The sequence below is a fragment of the Podarcis raffonei genome, chromosome 6 (genome assembly GCF_027172205.1).
Source record: "Podarcis raffonei isolate rPodRaf1 chromosome 6, rPodRaf1.pri, whole genome shotgun sequence".
NCBI classification, from domain to species: Eukaryota; Metazoa; Chordata; class Lepidosauria; order Squamata; family Lacertidae; genus Podarcis; species Podarcis raffonei.
Genome location: NC_070607.1, coordinates 83,489,935 through 83,514,294, shown reverse-complemented (window position 1 = coordinate 83,514,294; position 24,360 = coordinate 83,489,935). Strand labels below are relative to the sequence as shown.

At 42.8% G+C, this 24,360-nt stretch overlaps 1 protein-coding gene across 2 annotated transcripts in view; it reads right to left on the bottom strand.

Moving 5' to 3' along the window:
- The window catches only part of DOK5 (docking protein 5), a 61,850-nt gene extending 37,932 nt beyond the window's left edge, over positions 1–23,918 (bottom strand). For both annotated transcript variants that reach the window (XM_053394295.1, XM_053394296.1), the window contains exon 1: positions 23,703–23,918. In XM_053394295.1, the coding sequence (XP_053250270.1) occupies positions 23,703–23,768 (66 nt within the window). In that variant the 5' untranslated portion in view covers positions 23,769–23,918. The remainder of the gene's footprint in view (positions 1–23,702) is intronic.
- Positions 23,919–24,360: the final 442 nt, after the last annotated feature.

Sequence of the window (24,360 nt, the reverse complement as noted above, 5' to 3'; positions counted from 1 at the left end):
ATTTATCTTCCTGCCACAATGGTACCTATTTATCTACTCGCACTAGTGTGCTTTTGAACTGTTATGTTGGCAGAGGCTGGGACAGAGCAACGGGAGCTCACCCCGTCGTGCGGATTCAAACCACCGACCTTCCGATCAGCAAGCCCAAGAGGCTCAGGGGTTTAGACCACAGCTCCACCCGCTCCCCTGCAAAGGTAGCCTAGGAAGAGGAAGAGGAGTGGGGCCATGGAACATGCCAAAGGACACCCCTACACTAAAGGGTACATAGAAGTATCAAAAGGCTTAGGAGGGCTGTTTTGCAGGGTGGGGAGTGATGCTGATGAAATACAACATCCATTTTGGCTCATCACTAACAGGACCACCTGGGCAGATAAAACTCCACTGTTGATGAACTCTGGTATACAGGCCATGAGTTGACCATTCCTTGGCCCAGGTCCCTATTCCACTTCTCTCAATATTGTCTACAGTGACCGAAACAGCTCTCCAACATTTCAGGAAGCAGTCTTTCCCAACACCACCTAGAGATATTTGCAAACCAATGTGTCCTACCAATGAGCTCTCTCAATTTGCAGGTGCCTGGCGTAGCACCATCTCTGAAGCCTCTGTCAGCCCTGACCTTGACCAGCACCTGTGCCAGTGACTGCTTGGGGGGCAAATCTAAGTCATTCAGGGTTCCTTGGAGGAAGGGTTGGGCATTGGTATAACCAATAGCTGAGTGTGCTGCCATATACAAAACAGGTGCATTGGTTTCAAATGAAATGTATGGTTAAGAATTTGAGGTGTTATTTCCATATTGCTTTTTGGAATACAAAGAGCAGTTCTTATCTCAGTTATCCCCAGAATGACATTTGTGTGAAAAGACTCACAGAGGTCCAGGGCTAAGGAACAGTTGTCCACCTTGCAGCTACTGCACTGCAATGGTATTGATAAGCTAATTTGGGTGTTGTTGTTTTTAAAAACTCTTCTTTATTATATTGCAAAGTAAACACATCCAAATAAAACCATACATAAAGAATAATATCCAATAAAACAGAAAGAAAGAAAAAGTAAAGAAGAAAATGAAAAAAATGTGAAGAAAAGTAGACAGTAAAGGAATAAAGAAAAGTATAATATTTCAATACAATAAACACTATTTTACAAAATAATAATAATAATAGTCATCTAATGTTATTATTGTCACTACAGTCGTGTATAGGACAAATCAGCTTGCTCATGTCCGCAGAATGGAAGATGGGGAGCTGGCTTCCAGCACCAGGCTAGTTGGCAGACCAACTCTCTATTACAAAGACATCTGCAAAGCCTGGCAACATCAACCCAGCTGTGTGGGAATCCCTTGCAGATGACCGCAGTGCCTGGAGACAGACAGGTCATGTACCCATAGCAGTGACCAGAGGAGGAGGAGCGCAGAGAGAAGAAACGCCGGGGTGCATCTGCAGCAGCACAGCCAGATGCCTTCACCTGCCCCAGCTGCAACAAAACATGTCTCTCCAGTATCAGTTTCTACAGCTACAGCAGGCACTGAGGCCTTCCAACAGTTTGACTTCACTCCCAAAAGTTTACTCCTCCATTGTCTCCAGAGACAGACAGATGCTGACAACAACAATTATTGTCACTACTGTCCTGCACGGACAAATCAGGTCAAGCTCTGCTTCATTGAGGCAAATGCAAGACTTTCTGGAAAACAGAGATTTCACTTTATTTATTCTGCTGTTTCCACAACAAAAGCAGTATGTGCCTGCCATGGTTGTACAAGCTGCCAGGAAACACCTATGAGAACTGACAGATCAGGTATTCTGAAGAATTTGGTTTTTTTATTCTATCTTTTTTTCTTTCTTTAAGTGAATGCAATACCCTGCAGTGCAAGATCATATTCTACACACCTGGCTCTGTGCCCAAAATTTGACTTTTCTATACTTGAGATAAACCTGTAAAAATAGACGACCTAGAGATAGGGTGGCAGCTCATTAACGGAGACATTTCTCACCATGCCTTCTGCTTCACTAACGTTGTACTTACCTTAAAGGAGGGGGATCATGACAAAATTTCTCCATGCAGGGAATTTTGTTTCACAAAAGTTCTGAAACATAGTAAGATGTCAAGAGCTTTCCAGCTGGAATTTTATGCTAAACTCGACCTGCATGCTTGGAAAAGGTCAGAGCTGATATCAGGTCTCTGACAGAATAAGCTGGAACCTATAGTATAGTTGAAGTCATATAGTATAGTTAAAGCCATGGTTTTCCCAGTAGTGATGTATGGAAGTGAGAGCTGGACCATGAAGAAGGCTGATCGCCAAATAATTGATGCTTTTGAATTATGGTGCTGGAGGAGACTCTTGAGAATCCCATGGACTGCAAGAAGATCAAACCTCTCCATTCTTAAGGAAATCAGCCCTGAGTGCTCGCTGGAAGGACAGATCCTGAAGCTGAGGCTCCAATATTTTGACCACCTCATGAGAAGAGAAGACTCCCTGGAAAAGACCCTGATGTTGGGAAAGATGGAGGGCACAAGGAGAAGGGATGACATAGGACGAGATGGTTGGATAGTGATCTCGAAGCTACCAGCATGAGTTTGACCAAACTGCGGGAGAAAGTGGAAGACAGAAGTGCCTGACGTGCTCTGGTCCATGGGGTCACGAAGAGTCAGACATGACTAAACGACTAAACAACAACAACAACAATGAAAAGCCAGTCATTTCAAATTTTGAACCCTCCAAATGTTTTGGACTACAATGGCTAGAACTGATGGGAATTGGTCTCCAAAATATCTGGAGGGCAGCAGGCTGATGAAAGCTGCCATGGTGAGTTTTGAGGTTCAAGAACTGCTGTACGGTGGCACCATCAAGAAGCTACTTCAGTTGGAGATGCTGAACGTTACCTAGCCCCTTCTAATACCTTTGGGGGAAGGGGTGAGGTATGACTGCTACAGTGCCAGGCAACTTCCCATCAACTCCCAACCAAGATTATGGGAGTAGTCGTCCAGCCAAATCTGGAAGAAGAAGAAGAAGAAGAGTTTGGATTTGATATCCCGCCTTTCACTCCCTTTAAGGAGTCTCAAAGCGGCTAACATTCTCCTTTCCCTTCCTCCCCCACAACAAACACTCTGTGAGGTGAGTGGGGCTGAGAGACTTCAAAGAAGTATGACTGGCCCAAGGTCACCCAGCAGCTGCATGTGGAGGAGCGGAGACGCGAACCCGGTTACCCAGATTACGTGACTACCGCTCTTAACCACTACACCACATTTTTGTTTTAAAGTTCCCCATTTTTGTTTTAAAGAGAACATTCTCTCAGTGGTCCTCCAAGGTTCGCTGAAGGGGCTTCTAGTAGTTTAAAGCTGCCACACTCCCCAGCCAGATTATTGGTATAAATAACTGATTCCTTGCATCTGCAGTCTGGCAGGTCCTGACCCTTTCCAGCAATGTTTCCACTCCAGTTGATATCTGGGCTTCCAGTCTCTAGGCCAATGGTGGTGGAATTTGACAGCATCCCTAATTATTGGCAAGCCATCCCTAAATATTGTCAAGACATCATTGAACATTATGAACCTCCAGGAGAGTAATTGCAGTAAGGTAATTTTAGCATATGAAGGTGAAAAGAGATTCTATTATAAAGATTCTGTGTTATTCCCCTCTCTTTTTATTTCTCAATATTTGGTGGGTTCCAGCCTTTGGAAGCAGGGTGAGCTATCCCAGATGAGCTGTCCAGAGCTGGTAGCTTCTAGTGTAGGTTTGTTTAATATGCATTATGTTGTTGTGGTTAATATTATTTATCAATCGCCTTCAACATACGTCCCAAGTCAATGTACAAAATATAATAAAAGCAGCACCAACAACACACACACCAAAATATGAATTTTAAGAACAAGACAAAGTAGACACACATGGCAGTAGACCTATGCAGCCAACTGGGGAAGCTTCTCAGAATAATATGCCTTCAGTTGTTTCTGGAAAGTTCAGATAGTGAGTGCCTGCCATTCCTTGGCAGTCTAATGGGTCCATATCCATGACTACTCAAAAGTGCTGATTTCATCTCTTAAATCCGAATGACCAGGATACCTAAAAGAATGGCTACCCGAACTTTGAGGTCACACTCCAGTTGGTACAACAGAAAGGGCCTCCTCAGTGGTGGTACCTCAGTTGTGGCATACCCTTCCCACCTTTCTTGTGGCCTATTCGATGCCATGTGAAGACTTGTTTATTTATCTTAGCCTTTCGAAAACCCTGTGGTTTTTAACATGTATGAAATTGCCATAGTTTTAGCCACCACTTTTGAGCTGTGGTTTGTTTTTATTTCTTCCAGGGAGAAGCTTTTCTGCTCTGAAAACTGTGATTTTATGATACTGTATTTTAATTTTGCATTTTATTGTTTTATATGTGCCATCCAGAGAACAAAGCTATTGGATGACCATGTGTAAATATAAGAAAATGCAGAGAGGACAAGTTCCCAAACTATGCCTAACATGTTTCAGACTTAAGAAATTCCTTCAGTGGGGCGACACTTCTTATCAGAAGTGCTACAGAATTTTATGTGTCCTGGTTGATCTTGAGAAATGTTGCTGCTATCGAAAGAATTTCTTGATTCTGAAATGGTGTGGGGATAATAAAACATTTTGGCACTCTGAGAACTTGGTTTTTTCCTCTATCTAGGCCCTTCTCTCTCCTTTTTGGCCTTATGTAGGGCAATAGTCAATTTTAGTCATACTCAAAAGTAGACCTATTGATTTAGAAAGTAGACCAGTTGATTTCAGTAGTCTGTCTACTTGGAGTATCACCCATACCAAACAAATAAACCATAAATACTTTTTTTTAAAAAAGTGAACTATTTATCTATGTTTTTAAAGGATGACACGATCTTTACTTGTGGCATGCTTGATAAAATGGAAGCTCACCACTACCACAAGATGCGAGGCATAAGAATGTAAGAGACCTGCTGGATCATGTCGGTGGCTTGCCTTGTCCAGCATCCCATTTTCAAAGGGAGCAAACAGATGGCTGTGGCAAGCAGACTCGTTCCACCTCTGCAGCACAGTTTACATGCAAACTGTCTTTTTAATTAAAATGGTTAAACCAATGAGTAGTATGAAGAAGTAAGGCTTCTATGTCTGCATCCTAAAATATGCCTCAAATTTATTAAGCATGACACTGTTATTTGCCCATGACACTGTTATCACCCTCCTGCTGCTACAAACGCACGGTTCTTATTTAAAAAGGGACATTCACCAGTTGCAGAACTAACCACACATTTCATTTTACTACAGGGAGATAATGAGATACAGAGAGACAGAGAAAGGGAGAGAGTCTCCTTGCAGGAAAATATAGATGTGCCATAATGTGTGAAGTGCAAAATGAGGTGAGGGGTTTTTTCACCTCCTGCGGGCTCATGTCAGGGTTGGAGTCAGATGCAGGTCAGCAATAAAGGAAGAAGATCTGTTGTCAGGGAACTTAACACTTTATTCAAGGAAGCAAACATACAACTCGGTCTAATTGATTCAGCAACACTTCCCAATAGGTCCTGACCCCGTGGAGCAGTTGCCAGGACTGAAGATCTCTGCCTTCCACCCTCTCTAAGGCTCTTCCCCTCCCAGATGTTCCCCAAGCAGTCTCAAACTGTGACTGCACACCTCTGACCTCAGTTCTGCTCTTCTCATTACTCTCTGAGTTCTTGAAAACCAGGGGGAAAGGGAGTTTGTCACAGCCAGAGAGAAAGACTCCCTGGATTCTTGACCCCTCCTCCTCTGCTTCAGCCTTATAGTCTGTACTGTTCCCTTTCACAGAGTCCTCTTGCTCACTAAATCCTGCTGCCCCTTCAGCATCCAGCACTTCCTCCTAATCTTCTCCCTCAGACCTCTTCTTGGTGTCCCACGACCAGTGCACTGGCATGTGTCTCCCACCACTCCTCTTCGTCCAGACAGTGCCTGACTGCTCATGGATTTGGAACATACGGCAAATATGGTGTTAAGCAGCCATGAATCTTACCACACCATGCATAAGCGTGGGAGCTCTGATGCCACCCATAAAGCAGAGGTGACAAACTGCTGCCCCCAGGACAGTTCTGGCCCATTAAGTCTCCCCATCCAGCTGTCATATGAATCCCTCGGAACCCTGTGATTCAGCAGAGGAGCAGGAGGCACCTAAGGATGAGGACTCAAAAATGGACAGGGATGAGACGAGGTCACAGAGCCTGCTTGATGAAACCTCCCTGCCCCCAGATGCACTTGGGCCTGACAAGGCAGTGGACCCAGTGACTATGCTTTCAGAACCTATGGAGGATGAAGGAGCCTCAAGGTCCCTTCCAACTCTAGAATTCTATGATTCTAAATAGAATAGTTGTTGTTGTTGTTTAGTTGTGTCCGACTCCAGGTGGATCACGAACCGGCAAGCCACTCCAGTATCCCTGCCAAGAAAACTCCATGGACAAAGACAACAGGTACATAAATAGAATAGTAGCACACTCAATATTTGGTTTGGTTCTTAGACTCATCCTTCCAAGGAGGCCACTCCATCTCCTACCTGGGGTAGTGCAGACATTCCCACCCCAGCTCTCACCAGGAAGAGCCTTATGACCACCATTGTTGTGGGCTCTCACCCCACAAGGTGACCAACAGCTTTCCTTCCACACTCTCTCACCAAGCATTCAACCATGCTGGGGGCCATAAATAAGGTCTCAGAGTGGCAACTCCCCAAATGGCAACCCCAAAATGGATTTTCGGTGTGAGAAACACAGGAAACTTCTGAGTCAGATCACTGGTCCATCTAGCCCAGGATTGGCATCAGTTTCTCCAGACTTTTGGTCAGGGGATATTTCCAGCATTACCTGGAGATGTCTGGACTTGAACCTGGGGCCTTCTGTAGACAAAGCAGATACTCTACCACTGAATTACAGATATTCCCACCAAACCAACCACTGCCTCTTCTGTCTAACTGGGGCTGATCCTCCAGAACACTCAAATTTATTCCGTGAGGAAGAACTATATCCAAAATCGTAATCTGGTATTCCTCCTACACTTGTCCCTAGTGCTGAAAGTCCACCTTGAGTGCCCACACTAATATCCATTCTGCTTCAACGTGAAGCTGGTTCCGGATATAAATTATATGAGTAATGTTCACAGTACAGTAACTAAGTCTATAATGACAAAGACACAGAAAATACTATCGATTCAGCTCAGTCCCTGCTACCTGACTGAAGCGCAGATCAGATATTGCTTAAAAATAAATAAATGAGTCAGTTCATTAATAACTTGGGCTGCCTGCCAGTGCAATACATCCAGTGACTAACTCGTGGCCATACAGACTTTGGAACTTGGGGGACTATGAGGACTTAGCAATTAGGAAGAAGGCTGTGGCATTTTAAGGTTCTCTCTATCCTACTTACTGCATTTAATTAGGAAGACGCAGAGGAGGGGGAAGAGCTGTCGTCTGTTGCTAATGTTGACGTAGCTTGTACAATGCACTCATTAACACTTTGCGCACCTCCATCTTCTGTGGTATGCTGCCTTCTTTCCTCCACTTTTAATAATGGTGGTGATGGTGATGAAATGAGCCATAAGAGAATGACGTACAAAACAGATGGAACATGCCTTCTGCTTATTGCCACAGGGTGATACCTTCGTGGTACTTTTTGCTTAGGGACTGGTCCAGTTGTGCACACACATATCTCGATTTCTGACCTCTTGGTAATCAATCAAGACTTGCAGTAGCAGGTTCAGGAATACTAGGAGTGTTTTGAAGGTTGTTTGGTTGTGGGGAGAAGAGTCGAGGTGGTCAGGAGGATGTGATGAATCTTGCCTTTTTATCAGAAATGTATTTTTTTTTTAAAAAAAAATGTCCAGAAGCACCTTAGAGACCAACTAAGTTTGTTCTTGGTATGAGCTTTCATGTGCATGCACACTTCTTCAGATACATTTTATCAGATGCCTTTTTATCAGAGTTGTTTGCTTTAAAAAAAGCCTTGCTCATTTAATGGGCAAGTCGTGCTATTTAATGTTTTTTTAGAAAACAACAACAACAACCTCTGCTGGTTTAAGTTCAGAGCTAGAGCTGTCTGATGCTCACTCAAGCTCCACAAAACCAGAAAATCAGAAGCTAAGACCAAGGCCTTAACAGATGTGCCCCATGATCAGAACTCCCTTGCTGCTATAATAAGCTACGCCATTCAATATTATTGAATTGAGTTTATCGTATACATACATATACTTGAACAAAAGAAGAAGTTCGAAAGCATACTCTCAACCAGGGATAGGGAACCAAAGTCTTGGGGACCAAATGCAATTGTCCAGGAATCTGTCTGATGCTCAGGACTCTCTTTAGGCTATTCCCCTCCCCCACACTGGGCCACACGGACTTTCTCCAGGCCACACCCCTCACTGGCCCTGCTCCATGACCTCATCAAGTGCTATTCTTTGAGCAAAAAATGCCCCTTGCTTGCCTTGATGGAGGAGAGAGGTGTGTGCATGTGTCTGTGTGTCTGACTTTTGCACAGCTGGATTGTAGCCTACTGTATCAAGGTTAAGAGTCTCATCTTCCCACTTTTGCTTCTGGACTTTTCCCCTGCTGGCATGCATCCCCCGGAAGGAATGGAGCCCTCAGATGCAAAAGGGTTCCTTCCCTCGCCACGCTCCAAACTAAATCAGTAAGTTCACTGGAACCAACGTTTTCTTCGTTGACATCAAACAAATGAGGAGTCCAATTATTTAATCCTCTGCAGTTTAGGCACCAGGAAGTAAATGGTGTAAACATCCTAATGGATCAATAATTTCAATTAAAACCAGTGACATTAATTTCACTGAAGCAAAAGTCTGAGTCACTCTTGCAGCGTGGGACTCCGATCATATTTGCAGACAGTGCAATGAAAGATCTGTCAGCTCCAAAAAAAAACTATATGAATCAAATCCACAGTTATGTCACCCCAATTATTGCTTGCTGGTTATCTTGCAGATGGGTAAAGAAGACTTGAAAGTCTTACACTTTTGGTCTGTTTCTAAAAAGGCAAGTGCCAGTGTTCAAAAGTGTGTGGAAAGAGCACGTTCTGACCTAGGTGCCCAGAGGGGGAAGATGATAGCAGCTTAGTCATGAGCAAAGTGTAACCCATATATTCTCAGAAACACCCTTCATGAATTTCTTTACGTTTCTATGTAGCCTGTTACCTAAAGAGATGAGTGGTACAGTGGTAAACAAAGCCCTGAGTCATTTTAGAAGCGTGGGCCCTGGCCATACTTGCTGATGACTCAAGAAAATGAAAGTGGAAAGAAAAGTCCATCAACTCCACAAAAATTAATCTAATCCCCAGTTAGTCACTCCAATTATTGTTGGTTATCCTATATACTGTATATATGAGAAGAGGCCCCAAAAGTTGTACACTGTGGTCTGTCTCTGAAAAAGGCAAATGCCAAGTTTCTGCCTGGAGGGGGGAGACGGTTGCAGCTACTTAGTAATGAGCTATATGTAACCTGTACATGCTCAGAAGCACTCTTCACAAATTCCTCTGCACTCTGTGGTATAGTAGTAAATTTTCATAATGGCTCCTGCTGCCGCCACAGTCCCAATAAATGTCTATAGGCATGTCCCTCAGGGAAAGTCCCAAAATGCAGGCTGCTGAATGGATAGGGGTAGATAGAGAACAACGAGCACCAATAAATAGCATAATATCCAGTTTATCAGGACTGCAATTCTATGCAGTTTCTTTGGAGCAAACTCCACTGAACTCAGTAGAGCTTCTGGCTGCACAAGTTCAACCTGTAAAACACACTGAACTTAATTTAAAAAAAAAAGATCTTCTGCCAGGTGACATGCAATATTTAAGGCAGTGGTTTCCAATTAGCTAAGTACAACAGTAGGATTGCCATATTTCTAGAAGTAAAATTCAAAAGTTCTTGAGCTTTTTGGGGAAATGAAACTCAAAATTTCCGATTTTTCAAAATTTTCTGGACACTATGGCAACCCTAACAGCAGCCCCCCTGTTTTTCAAAAGCCAAGCCATTAACCCACTATTTTTGAAAAAATTGATATCTCTACAATAGTTTTTGTTATGTGAATGGTGCCGCGGACACCCTGGGTGGGTTATGTAGGACAACTGGGGTTCACAGACCACCAATTGGGAACCACTGCTTTGAGGCATTCAATCAGAAATGAAAACAACTTGCAAAGAAGTGTAACCATTTAAACTGCATTAAAGAAAAGGAAATAAATAACCAGCTTCACCATGATGATTCCCTCATCCTATGGCCTTCCTCTATGCTAATCTGTTGAAAACAAACTTGAAAGCCTCGCCGTCAACTCATTCGTTTTCCAAAGCAAGAAGGCTCCATCAAATAACCTGCTGCTCTCATTGTTGACATCATCACTCCTGCTATGGAAAAAGTCCCACGCTGAACTCCCTAGCATTCTCCTTCTCCCTTACTACTGCCTGAGACCCAGTTCAAATCAAGGCCTTCCCTTTTGAAACTAAATGTAAAACGCAGATGGGACCACGACAGTTTCCTAAGGTGCCACGTTGTAAACGTGAACCATTCCTGGCAGATGTCTGCTCCTTCTTTTCTTGGGAAGGAAATTCCATAAGGCTCTCAGTTGTTTGTTCCAGTGAGCAGCTCAGTTTAAATTGTCATCTTATAGCACAGACAGCATTGCTATTGCTGCTTCTCTCAGTAGATCAAGAGAACAATTGCTCCCTTTTAGAACATTATATTTTGTGTTTGAGTATTATAATCATCTTGCAGCCTGATCTAAACACATTGACTTTCCAACGAGTTCTCAATGTGAGTGCTCAGAACTGCAGCCTTAACTGGCTTTTCTAAAATACCTTGCTATTTCCATTTGCCCACATATGATTTATCTCCCTGACCTTTTCCACTCTCATAACTTTCTCGAAAACCTCCCCAGTTTGTTGACTGTTGGTGTTACTGGCGCTGAAAGTTCATGCTTTAATGTTTTTCTTTGAGACACTGCCTTTGCTGATATCTGATGCATTATGCATTAAGTTTCTGACACAGTCCGCCTTGGGAAGGTTCTGCCCTGGAAGTTGTCATCTAAATGTTCTATATAAAGTAACTGGATTACTTTCAATCAGCTCCTGTGCTGATTTGAATCAATGCAACTCCATTTAATTAAGCTCCGCCAATGAAGAATAGAAAGGAAATAGCCAATGGCATGCATTACTTTAAGCAACTTCACTTAATTGTCACTAGTAACCAGCAAATCATTTTCCACAAAATTTAGTGGGGAATAACTACTCTAAAGGCTTAAGCACTGAGTCACTGAGAAGCAGTAAATTGGAGTTATCACCTCACAACCTAGACTTATAAAATACAGGCAGCTGTGGTTCCTCTTGTGGGGAACTACAGGGGCTACAGGTAGTGCTTTTTTTCCTTTAAAAATGTTTAGGGATACTCTCATTTTCCTACTCATATTGAAATACTGCCCCTCAAAGAGGTCAAACTTAGATTCACAAAATGTTTAGGGGTACGTGTACCCCCAGAAAAAAGCACTGGCTTCAGGAACCCTTGGCTCTCTGCACAACTGGCCTTGTAGGATGATGAGCCATCAGGCCTACAGGTTGGAGCATATTCCTAGAGAATGAAGGATGGTCAGTGTCTCTCCCATTCAAGACTGGCCACTATCTCTCCTCAACAGGAAGGGATGTAAATGCTTCCTTTTCTGCCTAGGACTTTGCCTTGATGATGCAAATCCATCTCTAGGTCTTGGCCTGGTTTTTGGTCCTGACTTCACATGAGAACAGTGATTGACAGGAAGGCTGTAGCTCTCTCTATGGTAGAAAATCCGCTTTTCATGCAGGAAGTCTGAGGTTAATCTTCAGTACAGTGGTACCTCGGGTTAAGAACTTAATTCATTCTGGGGGTCTGTTCTTAACCTGAAACTGTTCTTAACCTGAGGTACCACTTTAGCTAATGGGGCCTCCTGCTGCCGCCGTGCCGCTGGTGCACAATTTCTGTTCTCATCCTGAAGCAAAGTTCTTAACTCGATGTATTATTTCTGGGTTAGCGGGATCTGACACCTGAAATACTGGCCAACCACTGCCAGTCAGTGTAGAAAATACTGAGTGAGATGGACCAATGACACCAGCATGAGTGGGGTGGATCCAAGCCAGTTACAGCCTAAGGCAGGAATATAAAACAGGGAGAATGTCTTGCTGAACACAAGGCTGCTACTTTGAGGAAGCACCCCTTAGCTTTGAGCTATACCACCAGGCGCTGGCTGAAAGTTACAAGCTGTCCTGGATAAATGGAAAACATACTATTGTTTGAGAAGTGTTCTGTTACAGTAACTACAATGGAAAGGGCCTCCCCAGTGGTGGCACCCCAGCTGTGGAATACTCTTCCCAAAAAGGCTCACTTGTCACCTTTCTTGTGGCCTATTCGATACCAAGTATTTATTGAAAGTGCCGGAGGCCGCACACATGAAGGTCATGACAACACACTAAAAGCTAAAATACACAGCATAAAAATAACAGAATAAAACCAGATTGGTTATCACAACTTGCCAAATGTTCTCTAATGTCTGACTAGGTAAATATATAATACACAGGCACTTATATTTGGTTGTAAGTTGCTTTGGATTGCCTTGGGCACCTTAAAGCAAGTAAAAATTTAATCAATATAATAATAATAATAATAATTTCTTTTTTTCCAAAGGAATGAATAAGTATTTATTTCTGTTACGCACACTGTGGAAATCCTTCCAAAGGGAAATTATTCAACAGAACGCCAAAGATGACCAAAGCAACTCTTAACAATTCAGACACTCACATAAATATGTCTGTTATCTCTGTTCTACAATCCTAAAACAGGCTTGGCAGACATGATCAGCTATAATAATAACTTTAATAACTTTTAACTTCTTTCAAGAGTAAGAATCATATTTTTTTTTTAGCTCATCCGACACATGAACCATCATCTCTGAGACATGAAAGCATTTTGCAACTTTCCCCAAGATGCTGCTTCAAGATTAACTTTTTAAAAATATTCTTTTGTAAATCTTCAATGACAGCTAGCGGTTTGTCTTGGCAAATTTTCCGTTATGATGTGGCTAAAACATAAATCCATGGAATCTTGGGGGAAAACATGGCCTGGAATTACAAATTACACACCACCAAGAGTCAGCACAAGCAGGTCGTGCAGAAAAGCATTCCAACACGAACATGGTGAATTTAAAAATCACAGTGTGCTCTCTCTCACGCACTCTCTCGGTTTCCCCCTCGGTTCTCTAATAATTGCAAAACAGGGAAATCAAACAAATGGCCTGTCAAAAAAATTGGCAATAGAAGAAAGTCCTAATTTACATTCTAAAGATGGCGTGTGTTGAAATACCAAGAGATAAATAAAACCCCTGTACATTTGGGGGTTGTAAATTAAAACAAGTCTGAATGACTTGTGTCCCAGCAAGCCAAACACAGCATACTAGCCACATATTATCTTCTGTAGGTGCCTGACACACACACACATCCTGTATTTACAGTCCCAGATAAACAGCAAAATCAGATCAGTTATTTACACAGCCAAGCTGCAGTTGGCTTGAAAGATTTCAAGTTGTGCTGCTTAATGAGTGTCATGGACTGGTTGGGCACAGGAGAATGGTGAGAGAAACTGTTAAGTTGTGGGTGAACATATTAGACGACACAGTGATTCTTCAAACAGCTCTTGTTTATTCACGGACCCAGAATAGAACAGAACTGAAGGGTTCAGCCAGCCTGCTTATATAGAGCTCCACTACAATGCAACTGTAACAACTTTCTGTAACTATCCAATCACTGAATGTCACTTTCAATTCCTTATTTGCATATGTGGACCAGAGTGAAAACTATCTACAGTATCTCCCTGCTAGCCCAGGGTGAGATACATAACAGAAACCAGGTGAGGAAGCCCCAAGGGAAGAAGGCTCCAAGACATGGGGGAGGGGGGACGATGCTGAGTGGTCAGAGGGAGAAGACTGGGAGGAGGTGTCAGAAGCTGAAGAGGTAAGCTGGGTTTGCTGGGAGAGTCTGTGGCAAAGAGTCCAGAATCAGAAGCAGGAGAGGGGGGAGGCCAAGAGGCAGAGAGGAGTCCAGCTGGTGAAGAGGCACAGGTGTCTCCTCCTGCTGCTTCAACAAGCTCCCCTCTCTCCTGGTCTCCCAGAACCAGGAGAGACATGAAGAGGGCAGAGTAGTTAGCTTCATACAGGCATAGTCTCAGATTACTTGGGGGAAACCCTGGGGAGGACAGGATTTAGGCAGCTGTGGAGGGGCAGGGACTTTCAGTCTTCACAACAAGACCTGCTAGAGATGAATTGCTGTGCTCATTAGACATGACACTCCTGTGCAGATCCCGTTTTTGCTAATCAAGAGTTAACTCCAACTTACTCAGTGTAATTTACTGCTGGCTCGCTCCTGTCAATGATACTAGCAAGGAAGATAAAACCAGGTAACCGGCAGAATGTGTACAACACTAAGAGGGGCACTATTCTGAGGCAGATGTGCCCTTCTCTCCTGCCAGTCAAGAGCTTAGCAGACTACATGAGAAGAACCCTGATGGATCAGGCTTAAAGTCTAGTTTTCACGGGGGCAAACCAGATGCCTATAGGAAGCCCCAAACTCCTCTCACAGTTTCCAACAACTGGTATTCAGAGGCAAACTGCACTGACATGGCCCTGAATGCTCCCTAACAACGGACCATCACTGATCCATGCTGGATTTGTCAGCAACTGGACATTCACTGCCTTATTATCTCAATGCAATTTGGGTAGGGGGGGCATAGAAGGAGCTACTGGGTGGTTGTTCTTATGTCCCCTGGTGTGTAGTTTCAGAAAGGTTTCAGATACAGGTCACCTGCAGTCATGTGCAGCAAGGATCCTGCACATTTAACTGTGGGATAGGTGTTGGGAGGGGCAGGGAACAGAAGAAACTATGTTTTAGAAGTACGGCACATTTGAAAAAACACAGGAATCTAGCAAAATGTTATCGACGAAAAGGAATTTCTGATCAAAGAGCAAGCGAGAGAATGAATATAACAGAGGATAAGACAGAAACACAAAATAAACAGCTGGGTAGAGTGAGTGATAAAGAAGTTAGACCTGGCCATTAATAAGTATTAGAGTGGAAGAATTTGACAGTAATATCAAATAGAACAACCCAACTTTGCAGGGAGTGCTCAAAGGGGAAGAAAACAAACTAATGCTCTGCTTAACAGAAATATGTACAGTGGTACCTCGGGTTAAGTACTTAATTCGTTCCGGAGGTCCATTCTTAACCTGAAACTATTCTTAACCTGAAGCACCACTTTAGCTAATGGGGCCTCCTGCTGCTGCTGCTGCGCCGCCAGAGCACAATTTCTGTTCTCATCCTGAAGCAAAGTTCTTAACCCAAGGTACTATTTCTGGGTTAGTGGAGTCTGTAACCTGAAGCGTCTGTAACCTGAAGCGTATGTAACCCGAGATACCACTGTATAGGATTGAAAGACAAGAAACAACTTTAATGTTCAAATAAATTCCTGCATGATCACAAAATCCATGTGGTAATTTTAGAGATGCAACCGTTTTGCACACACCTGGGAATGGGGCTGACTAGCTCATGGAAGGTACATGAGCTCAATTAATCTTGGTGCACTGCAAGGCCTGGTGAGCATCAGCTGGGTGCTGGTGCCCATAGCTCTGCTACTGCCCCTTTGGAAGTCTGTAACTCCTTAACTGCCGTTTTATTGGTCGATAAAATTGCAATCATTGCGGAAGCAGCAGGACGGGGAAGTGGGGAGCAAGGTAGAATTCAGAGTCCTCTGCCAGAAACAGCAGTGGGTGGCTCTAAACTGGTCTGTGAACACATTTGGCAGCTTGCATCCAAGATCAAGCCCTGCCAGTTCCAAGTCTTATCCTCAGGTTGCCCCATTAAAGAGGATATCAAAGATGCAGGAAGGAAGTCACTATGGAATGCTCAGGTCTTAGCAGTTCACACTCTATATATAGCAGAAGCCTCTCCGCCTGGGATTCTTCTTCGTGTTACAATTGGTGGGAAAAGACGGTGTTATTTCTGAACACACCCCCTCCCCGAGTATGTGGCAGTGGATTTTGACAAGCCATACAAGGTTCTCAGGACACCTGCAAGGATGATACAAGATCTAGCAGGAAAACCGTAGGAGAGGCAGCCAATGGAATCGCCCATAATTAGACTGAAGCACTGGAAGAGAGAAATGGTGATCATTTTACAAATAGTAGAATGAGTATGGCAGGATGTAATATAGTAGCTCATCCCTTCCACTGACAATAGAACAGGAAGGCAGATCTAGGTAGAGAGCAGAAAGTGCCCTTTGGATTCAGTTTTCATAGTCCAGATAAATAACTGTATAATATATTGCATAGGCAACGTAATATTGTGATTACAGATCATTCAGTCTCGCATATGCAGCAAGGGTATTGCAGACCCTCTAAGTGTCCCTATTTTCCAGGGACATCCCTGATTTAGAGAAGACATCCCGGTTTCTGATTTGATCCCACTTTTCCTTAGGGTGTCCCTACTTTCATGGGAGAAATGTTGGAGAGCATGGAGTTATCCAACCTCCAAGCCATCTGAAGGCAATCCTGTACAGTGGGACCTCGGGTTAAGAACTTAATTCGTTCTGAAGGTCCGTTCTTAACCTGAAACTGTTCTTAACCTGAGGTACCACTTTAGCTAATGGGGCCTCCTGCTGCCGCCGCACTGCCACTGTGCAATTTCTGTTCTCATCCTGAAGCAAAGTTCTTAACCCGAGGTACTATTTCTGGGTTAGTGGAGTCTGTAACCTGAAGCTCCACTGTATAAGGAAGGTTTTTTTAATGTTTAATGTTTTGTGTTTTTATATATGTTGGAAGCTGCCCAGAGTGGCTGGGGCAACCCCATAAGATATGTGGGGTATAAATAGTAAAATTATCATTGTGGAATGAGACATCCCTATTTTCATCTGAGAAATGTTGGAGGGTATGGTATTGTCTAAACCAGGACAACATTAGGACAATGTTCCCAGCTGTTTTTAATTTAGCAATGGAGAACAAGCAATGGAACAGGGAGTGTTTAATCCCCACCCCCAGTGTTATTTCCCAGCTGAAATATTCTCCTTCAATCACAGAATCATAGAATTGTAGAGTTGGAAGGGACACCAAGGATCATCTAGCTCAACCCTCTGTGATCTTTTTCTCTCCAGAAGGGCTAATAACAGCTTGCAGCAGGGGGTGGGGTAATTTTAGTGGGAGAGCTGTTCAGCATTCCCCTTCCCTGGCTGACTTTAAGAGTTTTTTTAAACTACCTTGGCCCTTAGATTACATGCTGAAATAGAAGTAGAGGACCAAAGCCACTTCATGGCACATTCCATTTACTAAGGAAGAGCATTCTGTAGATGCTCAGAGGTATTTCACTTACGAGGGGGAGAAACTGAGTCATTGTTTGGGGATCCTAACCAGAAGGTGCACATATAGTTTAAATCATCTAATTGATGTACTGTGTTTGTTTTTTATCTCATTTTTTTATTGTTTTGTTGCGTTTTTTTTAATCTGGATGCCACATTGGGGGGCCTTTTGGAAGTCAAAAGGCAGATAAAAAAATTTGCAGAATGATAATGAAAATGACGACAACAACAGCCTTGAGATTCCTGGATTTTCTATAAGAATTTGGTATTTTAGAGAGGCAATACGATAATTTTACTTTTCTTTGGAAGGAGGATGTGATACTATTGCTTCCATGGCAACTATTTTTTTAATTAAATGAATATGCTAATTGCCCGTTTCAAATGGAATGTAAAATTGCACTTTTACTAACAGTAAATAACCCAAATCAGATTTTTAAATTAGCCACCAGCTATCATTTCTGTAATTCCCTTTCCTGCTACATGTATATTCACTTACTGTGGCCTTCAAGCAAAAACTTGTTTGTATATATAAATATTTCAGCTGGTTCAAATGTTTAGCAGGACTTTGTCTCCTGTCTTATCACAAATAACAAGAGTGAGGCTCATACCATTGGCTTGGATGGGACCAACTGCAATTAGTCGCCTCTCTTCCTTGCCCCAAACTGAGTTCATCACAGTGGCTATTTTATAATTTCATTCTATATCATTATATAAGAGCAGGTACCTTAATTTCCTTATTTTCTTCTTCCTCATCCTTTGGCAGTATGACTATTAGACTATTATGACTATTAGACTATGTGTCATTTTTTAAAAAAAAAATCAATTTGAGTATAATACATTTATATAATATATTTATGATGCCAAAGGATAATGGATGAGGAAGGACAAAGGAAGTAGAAAATAAGGAAATTAAGGTACCTGCTCTTATATAATATAATAGTGAATAACTAATCCTGGTTTATAATTCCTCAGTTGTTAATGCACATTGAGCCAGAATTCCCTGCGTCACATGCCAATGCTCTAAACAACTTGGGCCCCAAATATTTGAAGAAGTGTGTCATCCTACATCAGTCTGCCCAGATGTTAAGATCAGCAGCAGAGGCCTGGTTGGCTGAGATGCCACCCTCCATGGTTCAAGAGGTGGTAGCATGTGACAGGGTCTTCTCCGTGGTGTCCCCCAGGTTGTGAAATGACCTCCCCTATGACGTCTGCCTTGTTCCATCACTTATGCTTTTTGGTGATTGGTCAAGTTGCACCTCTTTGGTCAAGGGGCACCTCAGGCCTTGGGCTGAGTGGACATCTTCCCTCCTCCTCTTCCTCCTCCTCCAGTGTAGTTCTACAGTTCTGTGCTGTCATTTTGTTACACCAATATTGGTTGTTTTTTCTGGTTTTTATACTATGATTTTAATTGTACATTGCTACTTATTTTAATTCTTACATTTTTTTGACCCACCATCATGACCAAGGAAGACTATAACATAAAATAGTAAACAAATAAATAAAGGGAACTGTGGCTTAATATGAGACATGATCTTCACACTGAAACCATTAGGTATAAGTCTTTGGCCTCAACACTAATAGTTCACACCCACAATTCCTATCTCTGATTCCATGTGCTTGTGATCTTGTATTCAGGATCTAATTCCAGGGAGGCTAGAATGATGTTGTGTCAAAGCAAGTCATGAATGTTACAGATGTTTTAGTTGAGATTCGCTCTGGTTCAGTTGCTGCTACAGCACCGGAGAGTGCTACACAGCAATGACATCACAACGTGACATGATGACATCATGCCATGTCACAACTTCACTAGGGCATGGTGCAGTGAGTGCCAACGTTGGGCACCCACAGTGGGGGGCCCAAGTTGGTGCCCCAGCCCTTCTGCTGCTACCTTGCTTCGTGCTAAGCCATGGTTTTGATTAGGGTGTCATCCAAACCCAGCCTTGTGGTTTGTCTCTTCCAGGCAAAGCACAAACTGTAAGCCAAGAACAAAGTTGGGTTACAGCTTATGGTTTGTCTAAAGCAAGAGAAACTACGAGCCTGGGCTCAGACAACATGCTAAGCCAACCATGGCTTAATTCACAGCAGTAGGAACAGAGGCAGAAAGCAGCCACAAACTCATCTCCAGGAGCCACAGTGACATCCAAAACAATGTCTCCTGGACTCCATTAATTCTAACTATTCTATTTCACTTTAAAGGAAATGAATAGCAGTACTGAATTTGTAGGTTTTCCCTTTTCCTTTTGGCATCTCCGTAGGCATCCATGTTTTATTATAAGAAATAATAGCTTATAAATACATAGGTGAACAAATCAAATGGACAATAACATTTGGGGGAGGGGGAATTTTTCCAATAGGTATCAACTAAATAATAATAATAATAATAATAATAATAATAATAATAATAATAATTTATTTATACCCCACCCATCTGGCTGGGTTTCCCCAGCCACTCTGGGTGGCTTCCAACTGAATATTAAAAGCAATACAGCATCAGACATTAAAAACTTCCCTAAACAGGGCCACCTTCATTGTCTTTTGAAAGTAAAATAGTCGTTTATTGCCTTGACATCTGCTGGAAGGGCGTTCCACAGGGCAGGCGCCACTACCGAGAAGGCCCTCCGCCTGGTTCCCTGCAACTTCACTTCTCATAGGGAGGGAACCGCCAGAAGCCCTCGGTGCTGGACCTCAGTGTCCGGGCTGGATGATGGGGTGGAGACACTCCTTCAGGTATACAGGACCAAGGCCATTTAGGGTTTTAAAGGTCAGCACCAACACTTGGAATTGTGCTCGGAAACATACTGGGAGCCAATGAAGATCTTTCAGGACCAGTGTTATATGGTCTCGGTGGCCGCCCCCAGTCACCAGTCTAGCTGCTGCATTCTGGATTAATTGCAGTTTCCGAGTCACCTTCAAAGGTAGCCCCACGTAGAGCGCATTGCAGTAGTCCAAGCGGGAGATAACTAGAGCACGCACAACTCTGGTTAGACAGTCTGTTCCACACCATGATTTCAATATAAAGTGTACTCAACAAAATATAAGCACCTCTTTCCACCTGAGCTCCCATCTAAACAAGCACCTGGTGGTGGTTTTTTCTCATTACACCTGGTGCAAAACATAATTAATTAGCAATATAATGATAGCAGCAGCACTGACCATTTTGCTGTGTTTGTTTCAAACACTTTAAAAAAAATGACAGCAAAGCTAACAAGGGTAACACCATAGATGAGCACAATAATCACAGAAAGCTTACCACACCTGAGGTGACAATTTAATGTGAACTGTACCTGAGGGCCCTAGCACACGGTACAATTTGGCATATTTCATTATGATCTTCGCAAGGCATCATCTGTTTGAAACTTTTAACAACTAGCAAGCTTTATCTCCTTCTCCCAACAGGCCACCTTTCCCACGTTTACTGTACCATTGGAAGTGACTATTCTGTGGCTCCTTAGGATACTTTCTTTGCAATGTAACAACCTTTATTAATAGTCTTATAATACATTACATATATATAGTACATCTCGTAGAGTAAATTGAGATTTCAATCATATACACACACCAAAAAAACACCCACACCCACATACTTGTCTTTTCTTACATAGTTATAAACCTTAAGCTTCAGGTGTGTTTATGCAACTTTTTATGCGGTTATTAACAAAGAATATTAACAAAATTTATTAACAAAAAATATCATAAAAACTTTGGACCCTGTCAATTCCCGTTGTATGCTTTTATTCTAATAGTGAATGTACCTACCAATATTAATCTATTATTTATATATTCTCTAATACATTCTTACAACAATTTGTACCGTTAATCTTATTTCTCCTATATTTCTTAACCAAGGTCATTCAAATACTGCCATAGACAAAAAACCATTGGTATATTTTTGTACATAGCTCTTGTATTTTTCCGATTCCTAGTGAGAACTCTAGGAGTCAACTTGCAATTCAGATCTGAAATTCAGGCATCACCTATTTTTCTCTCTGCTACTTGCCACATGAGACACCTTAGTTATATGTTCTGTATGAGCAATCTCCAAGATCGGTCATAGTTCCCATTTCACAGATGGAAGAACCAAGGCAGAACTATAGTGAGCTGCCAGCGTCTATCAAGTAAATTCATCAATGGGTGAGAATAGAAACATAAGAAGCTGCCATTGGTCCATCTTGCCCAGTAACGTCTACGCTGACTGACAACAGCTCTCCAGATTTTCCCATAAGAGTCTCGTATCATAAGAGTCTGGAGATGCCTGGGACTGAACTCAGAATCTTATGCAAGCAATGCATGTGCTCTACCATTGAACTATGTGCCTCCCTCAAATTTGAACCCAAGAATTCCAGAACCCAGTCCTAATATGGATCACTGTAGTTCAACATTGTGTAGCAGAGAGCATGATGGCGGAGTTAAGACTATCAGAGGTTTGCTACATAAACCTCCATGAACCTAGAGTACAAAATGGAACAGAAGTGTAAATAAATGAAATAATTGCTTAAACGTAAAATGTATAGCCAAACCAGGAAATTAAGGCATCAGTTTCTATTGCAATCAATAAAGCACTGGTCTGGAGATATATCTTTAAACACACACATGTTCATACAAGGTATTTCTTCTACACACACACACACACACACACACACACACCTTCCATACCGTGAAACTTTGTGAACATTTAAAGCCAGCAGTTCTGTTGAATATCAACCCCACTGGAATAGTATAGGTTCCTGTTTCCTCAAACTCTCCAACCAAGAGGAGAGTTGCATGCTCACTTAGCACACCAAAGACTGTGGCTTTTTTTTAGGTACCAAATGTTGCATGGAGGGGGCATCCTTGGCAACATTTTGACACCGAAACTTAGACCTAAAGATGCATTGCAGAGGTTTCTGACAAGTGCCATGTATGCAGGAAATGACATCCTCACATTTGCACCTGTATCCATGATGAGCAGTACACATTTGAAAGGAACATCTAATATTTAGTCAGGTAGCAAGACATGTGTCCCTTCAAACAGGTGATTTGTTAATATGAGACAATGATATTCAAGAACTGTCATTCCAATTACCTACAAGATGATATTTGTCACACTGCAGCCAATGTGAATTTTACATATTTGTCACATTGCGGCCAATGTGAATTTTACATTCCCGTTGTAGCTTGATGTCTGCGCCAGATCATGCAGCCTGCGATCCTATACACACTTAATGGGGTGGATTATGGAGTCAATGGGACTTCAGTCAATGGGACTTAATTCTGATTAGACATAGATAGGACTGTTCATGAAAGAACCACAATAGCACCCTTGCATGTTGGCTCAGAAAGAAATGCATTACTGCTGCCTGTCATCTAGGCATATTACGTTGTTGATGATTATTCAAAAAAATTATTTATCTGCTTTCTTTATCAATGTTCAAGGCAGCATAGGAATGTAGGGAGCTGCCTTATACTGACTCATACCATTGGTCCATATGGTTTCCTGTTGACTCTCCAGGGTTCCAGACAGAGATCTTTCCTTGCCTTACCTGGAGGTGCCAGGGGTTTCACCAGAGACCTTTTGCATGCAAAAATACCACTGAATTTACTGCCGCAACATATTTATTGGGGTATAAATGTCACTGGATCCTGCAGGGCTTATTTCTGAGCTAGCTTGTCCAGCGTCAGGCTGCTTATCTCTAAGGTGCTACAACACTCTTAATCTGCCAGGAAGTTCTTTTGGGCGAGCCCCATTGAAATGAATGGGAACTGCGCATGGGCACTGAACCACTGAGTCTAAAGTCTGCTTGCTGGCTCCTCTTCTGAAAGTGAAAAGTTAAGAGGAGACACTGGCTGACTAGGAGATCCCTTAGACAATTCTAATATGATTGGAGAAGAAATGTATCGAAGCACGCTCATAAATCTTCGGAAATGAGCTTCACTTCCACAAACCCCATTAACAGAAGAGTTCTGTGACATTCCAAAGCTTGCTACTTTCTCCACACACAAACAAAGCTAAGGCACTGGAAAGATAGCATTAGAGCCAGTGTGGATTTTGCAGGCTTTCCTTTCCTCCACCCCGCTTGTATCCGTTATCGAGAAATGTCCTTTGCACGGCACTGCAAGCTGCTTCTATATTTATAGTGCACATATGGCAGTGGAGAGAGACCTGGAAAAGGACTGGCCCTTTGCACAGTCAAAAATAAAATAAAAATAAAGCGTGCAACCTTGTTTCCCTTTCAGATCCTCGGACAACCGCACACAACGCACGTGGCCAACGCTGTGGTTAAACAACACTGACCCATTGATAAATCAAACACGGTACAATAACGCCAGTGGAGGGTTTTGGTTTGTTTGTTTTTTAAAAAAATAAAAATACTTACTCCTAAACGTCTGCTCCTTATCTTGACATACCCTTGCTTCACAATGTCGTTAAAATTGGAAGCCATCCTGGATGGAGGGAACAGAAGGAGCGGAGTTGGAGCAAAGTTGCAATGCAATCCAGTTTGGGGCTGTGGGCTTGGGTGCTGCTGCTGCTGTGTTTAGGTGTTGTTGTTTTGCTTTAAATCCCCCCACAGACCAGCCTTCGGAATATATCCTCCTCCCCGGCAAGAGTTTTGTTGCTGCTGCTATCTTTAAAAAAAAGAAGAAGAAGGAAGGAAGGAATCCACTTGGGAAGTGAGAGGAGAAGAGTCAATGAGAGACGGAAAGCTCTCCTGCTAGATCAGCTGACGAGAGAGGCAGACAGCTCGCAGCTGACTGGCTTGTGCGATGAGATCAGAGAATCAGCCCAGAGAGAGCTTCCCCCTCCCCAAGCCTCGTTCCTTCCTCCCCTCCCCGGTTGTGGGCGGCGAGATCCGCCCTCACTCGCTGCCTGGGTGAAAGAAATGCTACACTTATATATAACGACGTCTGTTTGCCCCCTTCCCTCTTTGAAAGCGGGTGAGGCTGCGCCGGGAAAGAAGGGCTCGCCTGATTGTGGCCCAGGGATGAGGATACCTGTGGACCTCAGTCCAGATGTTTTGCTGCACTGCATCTCCC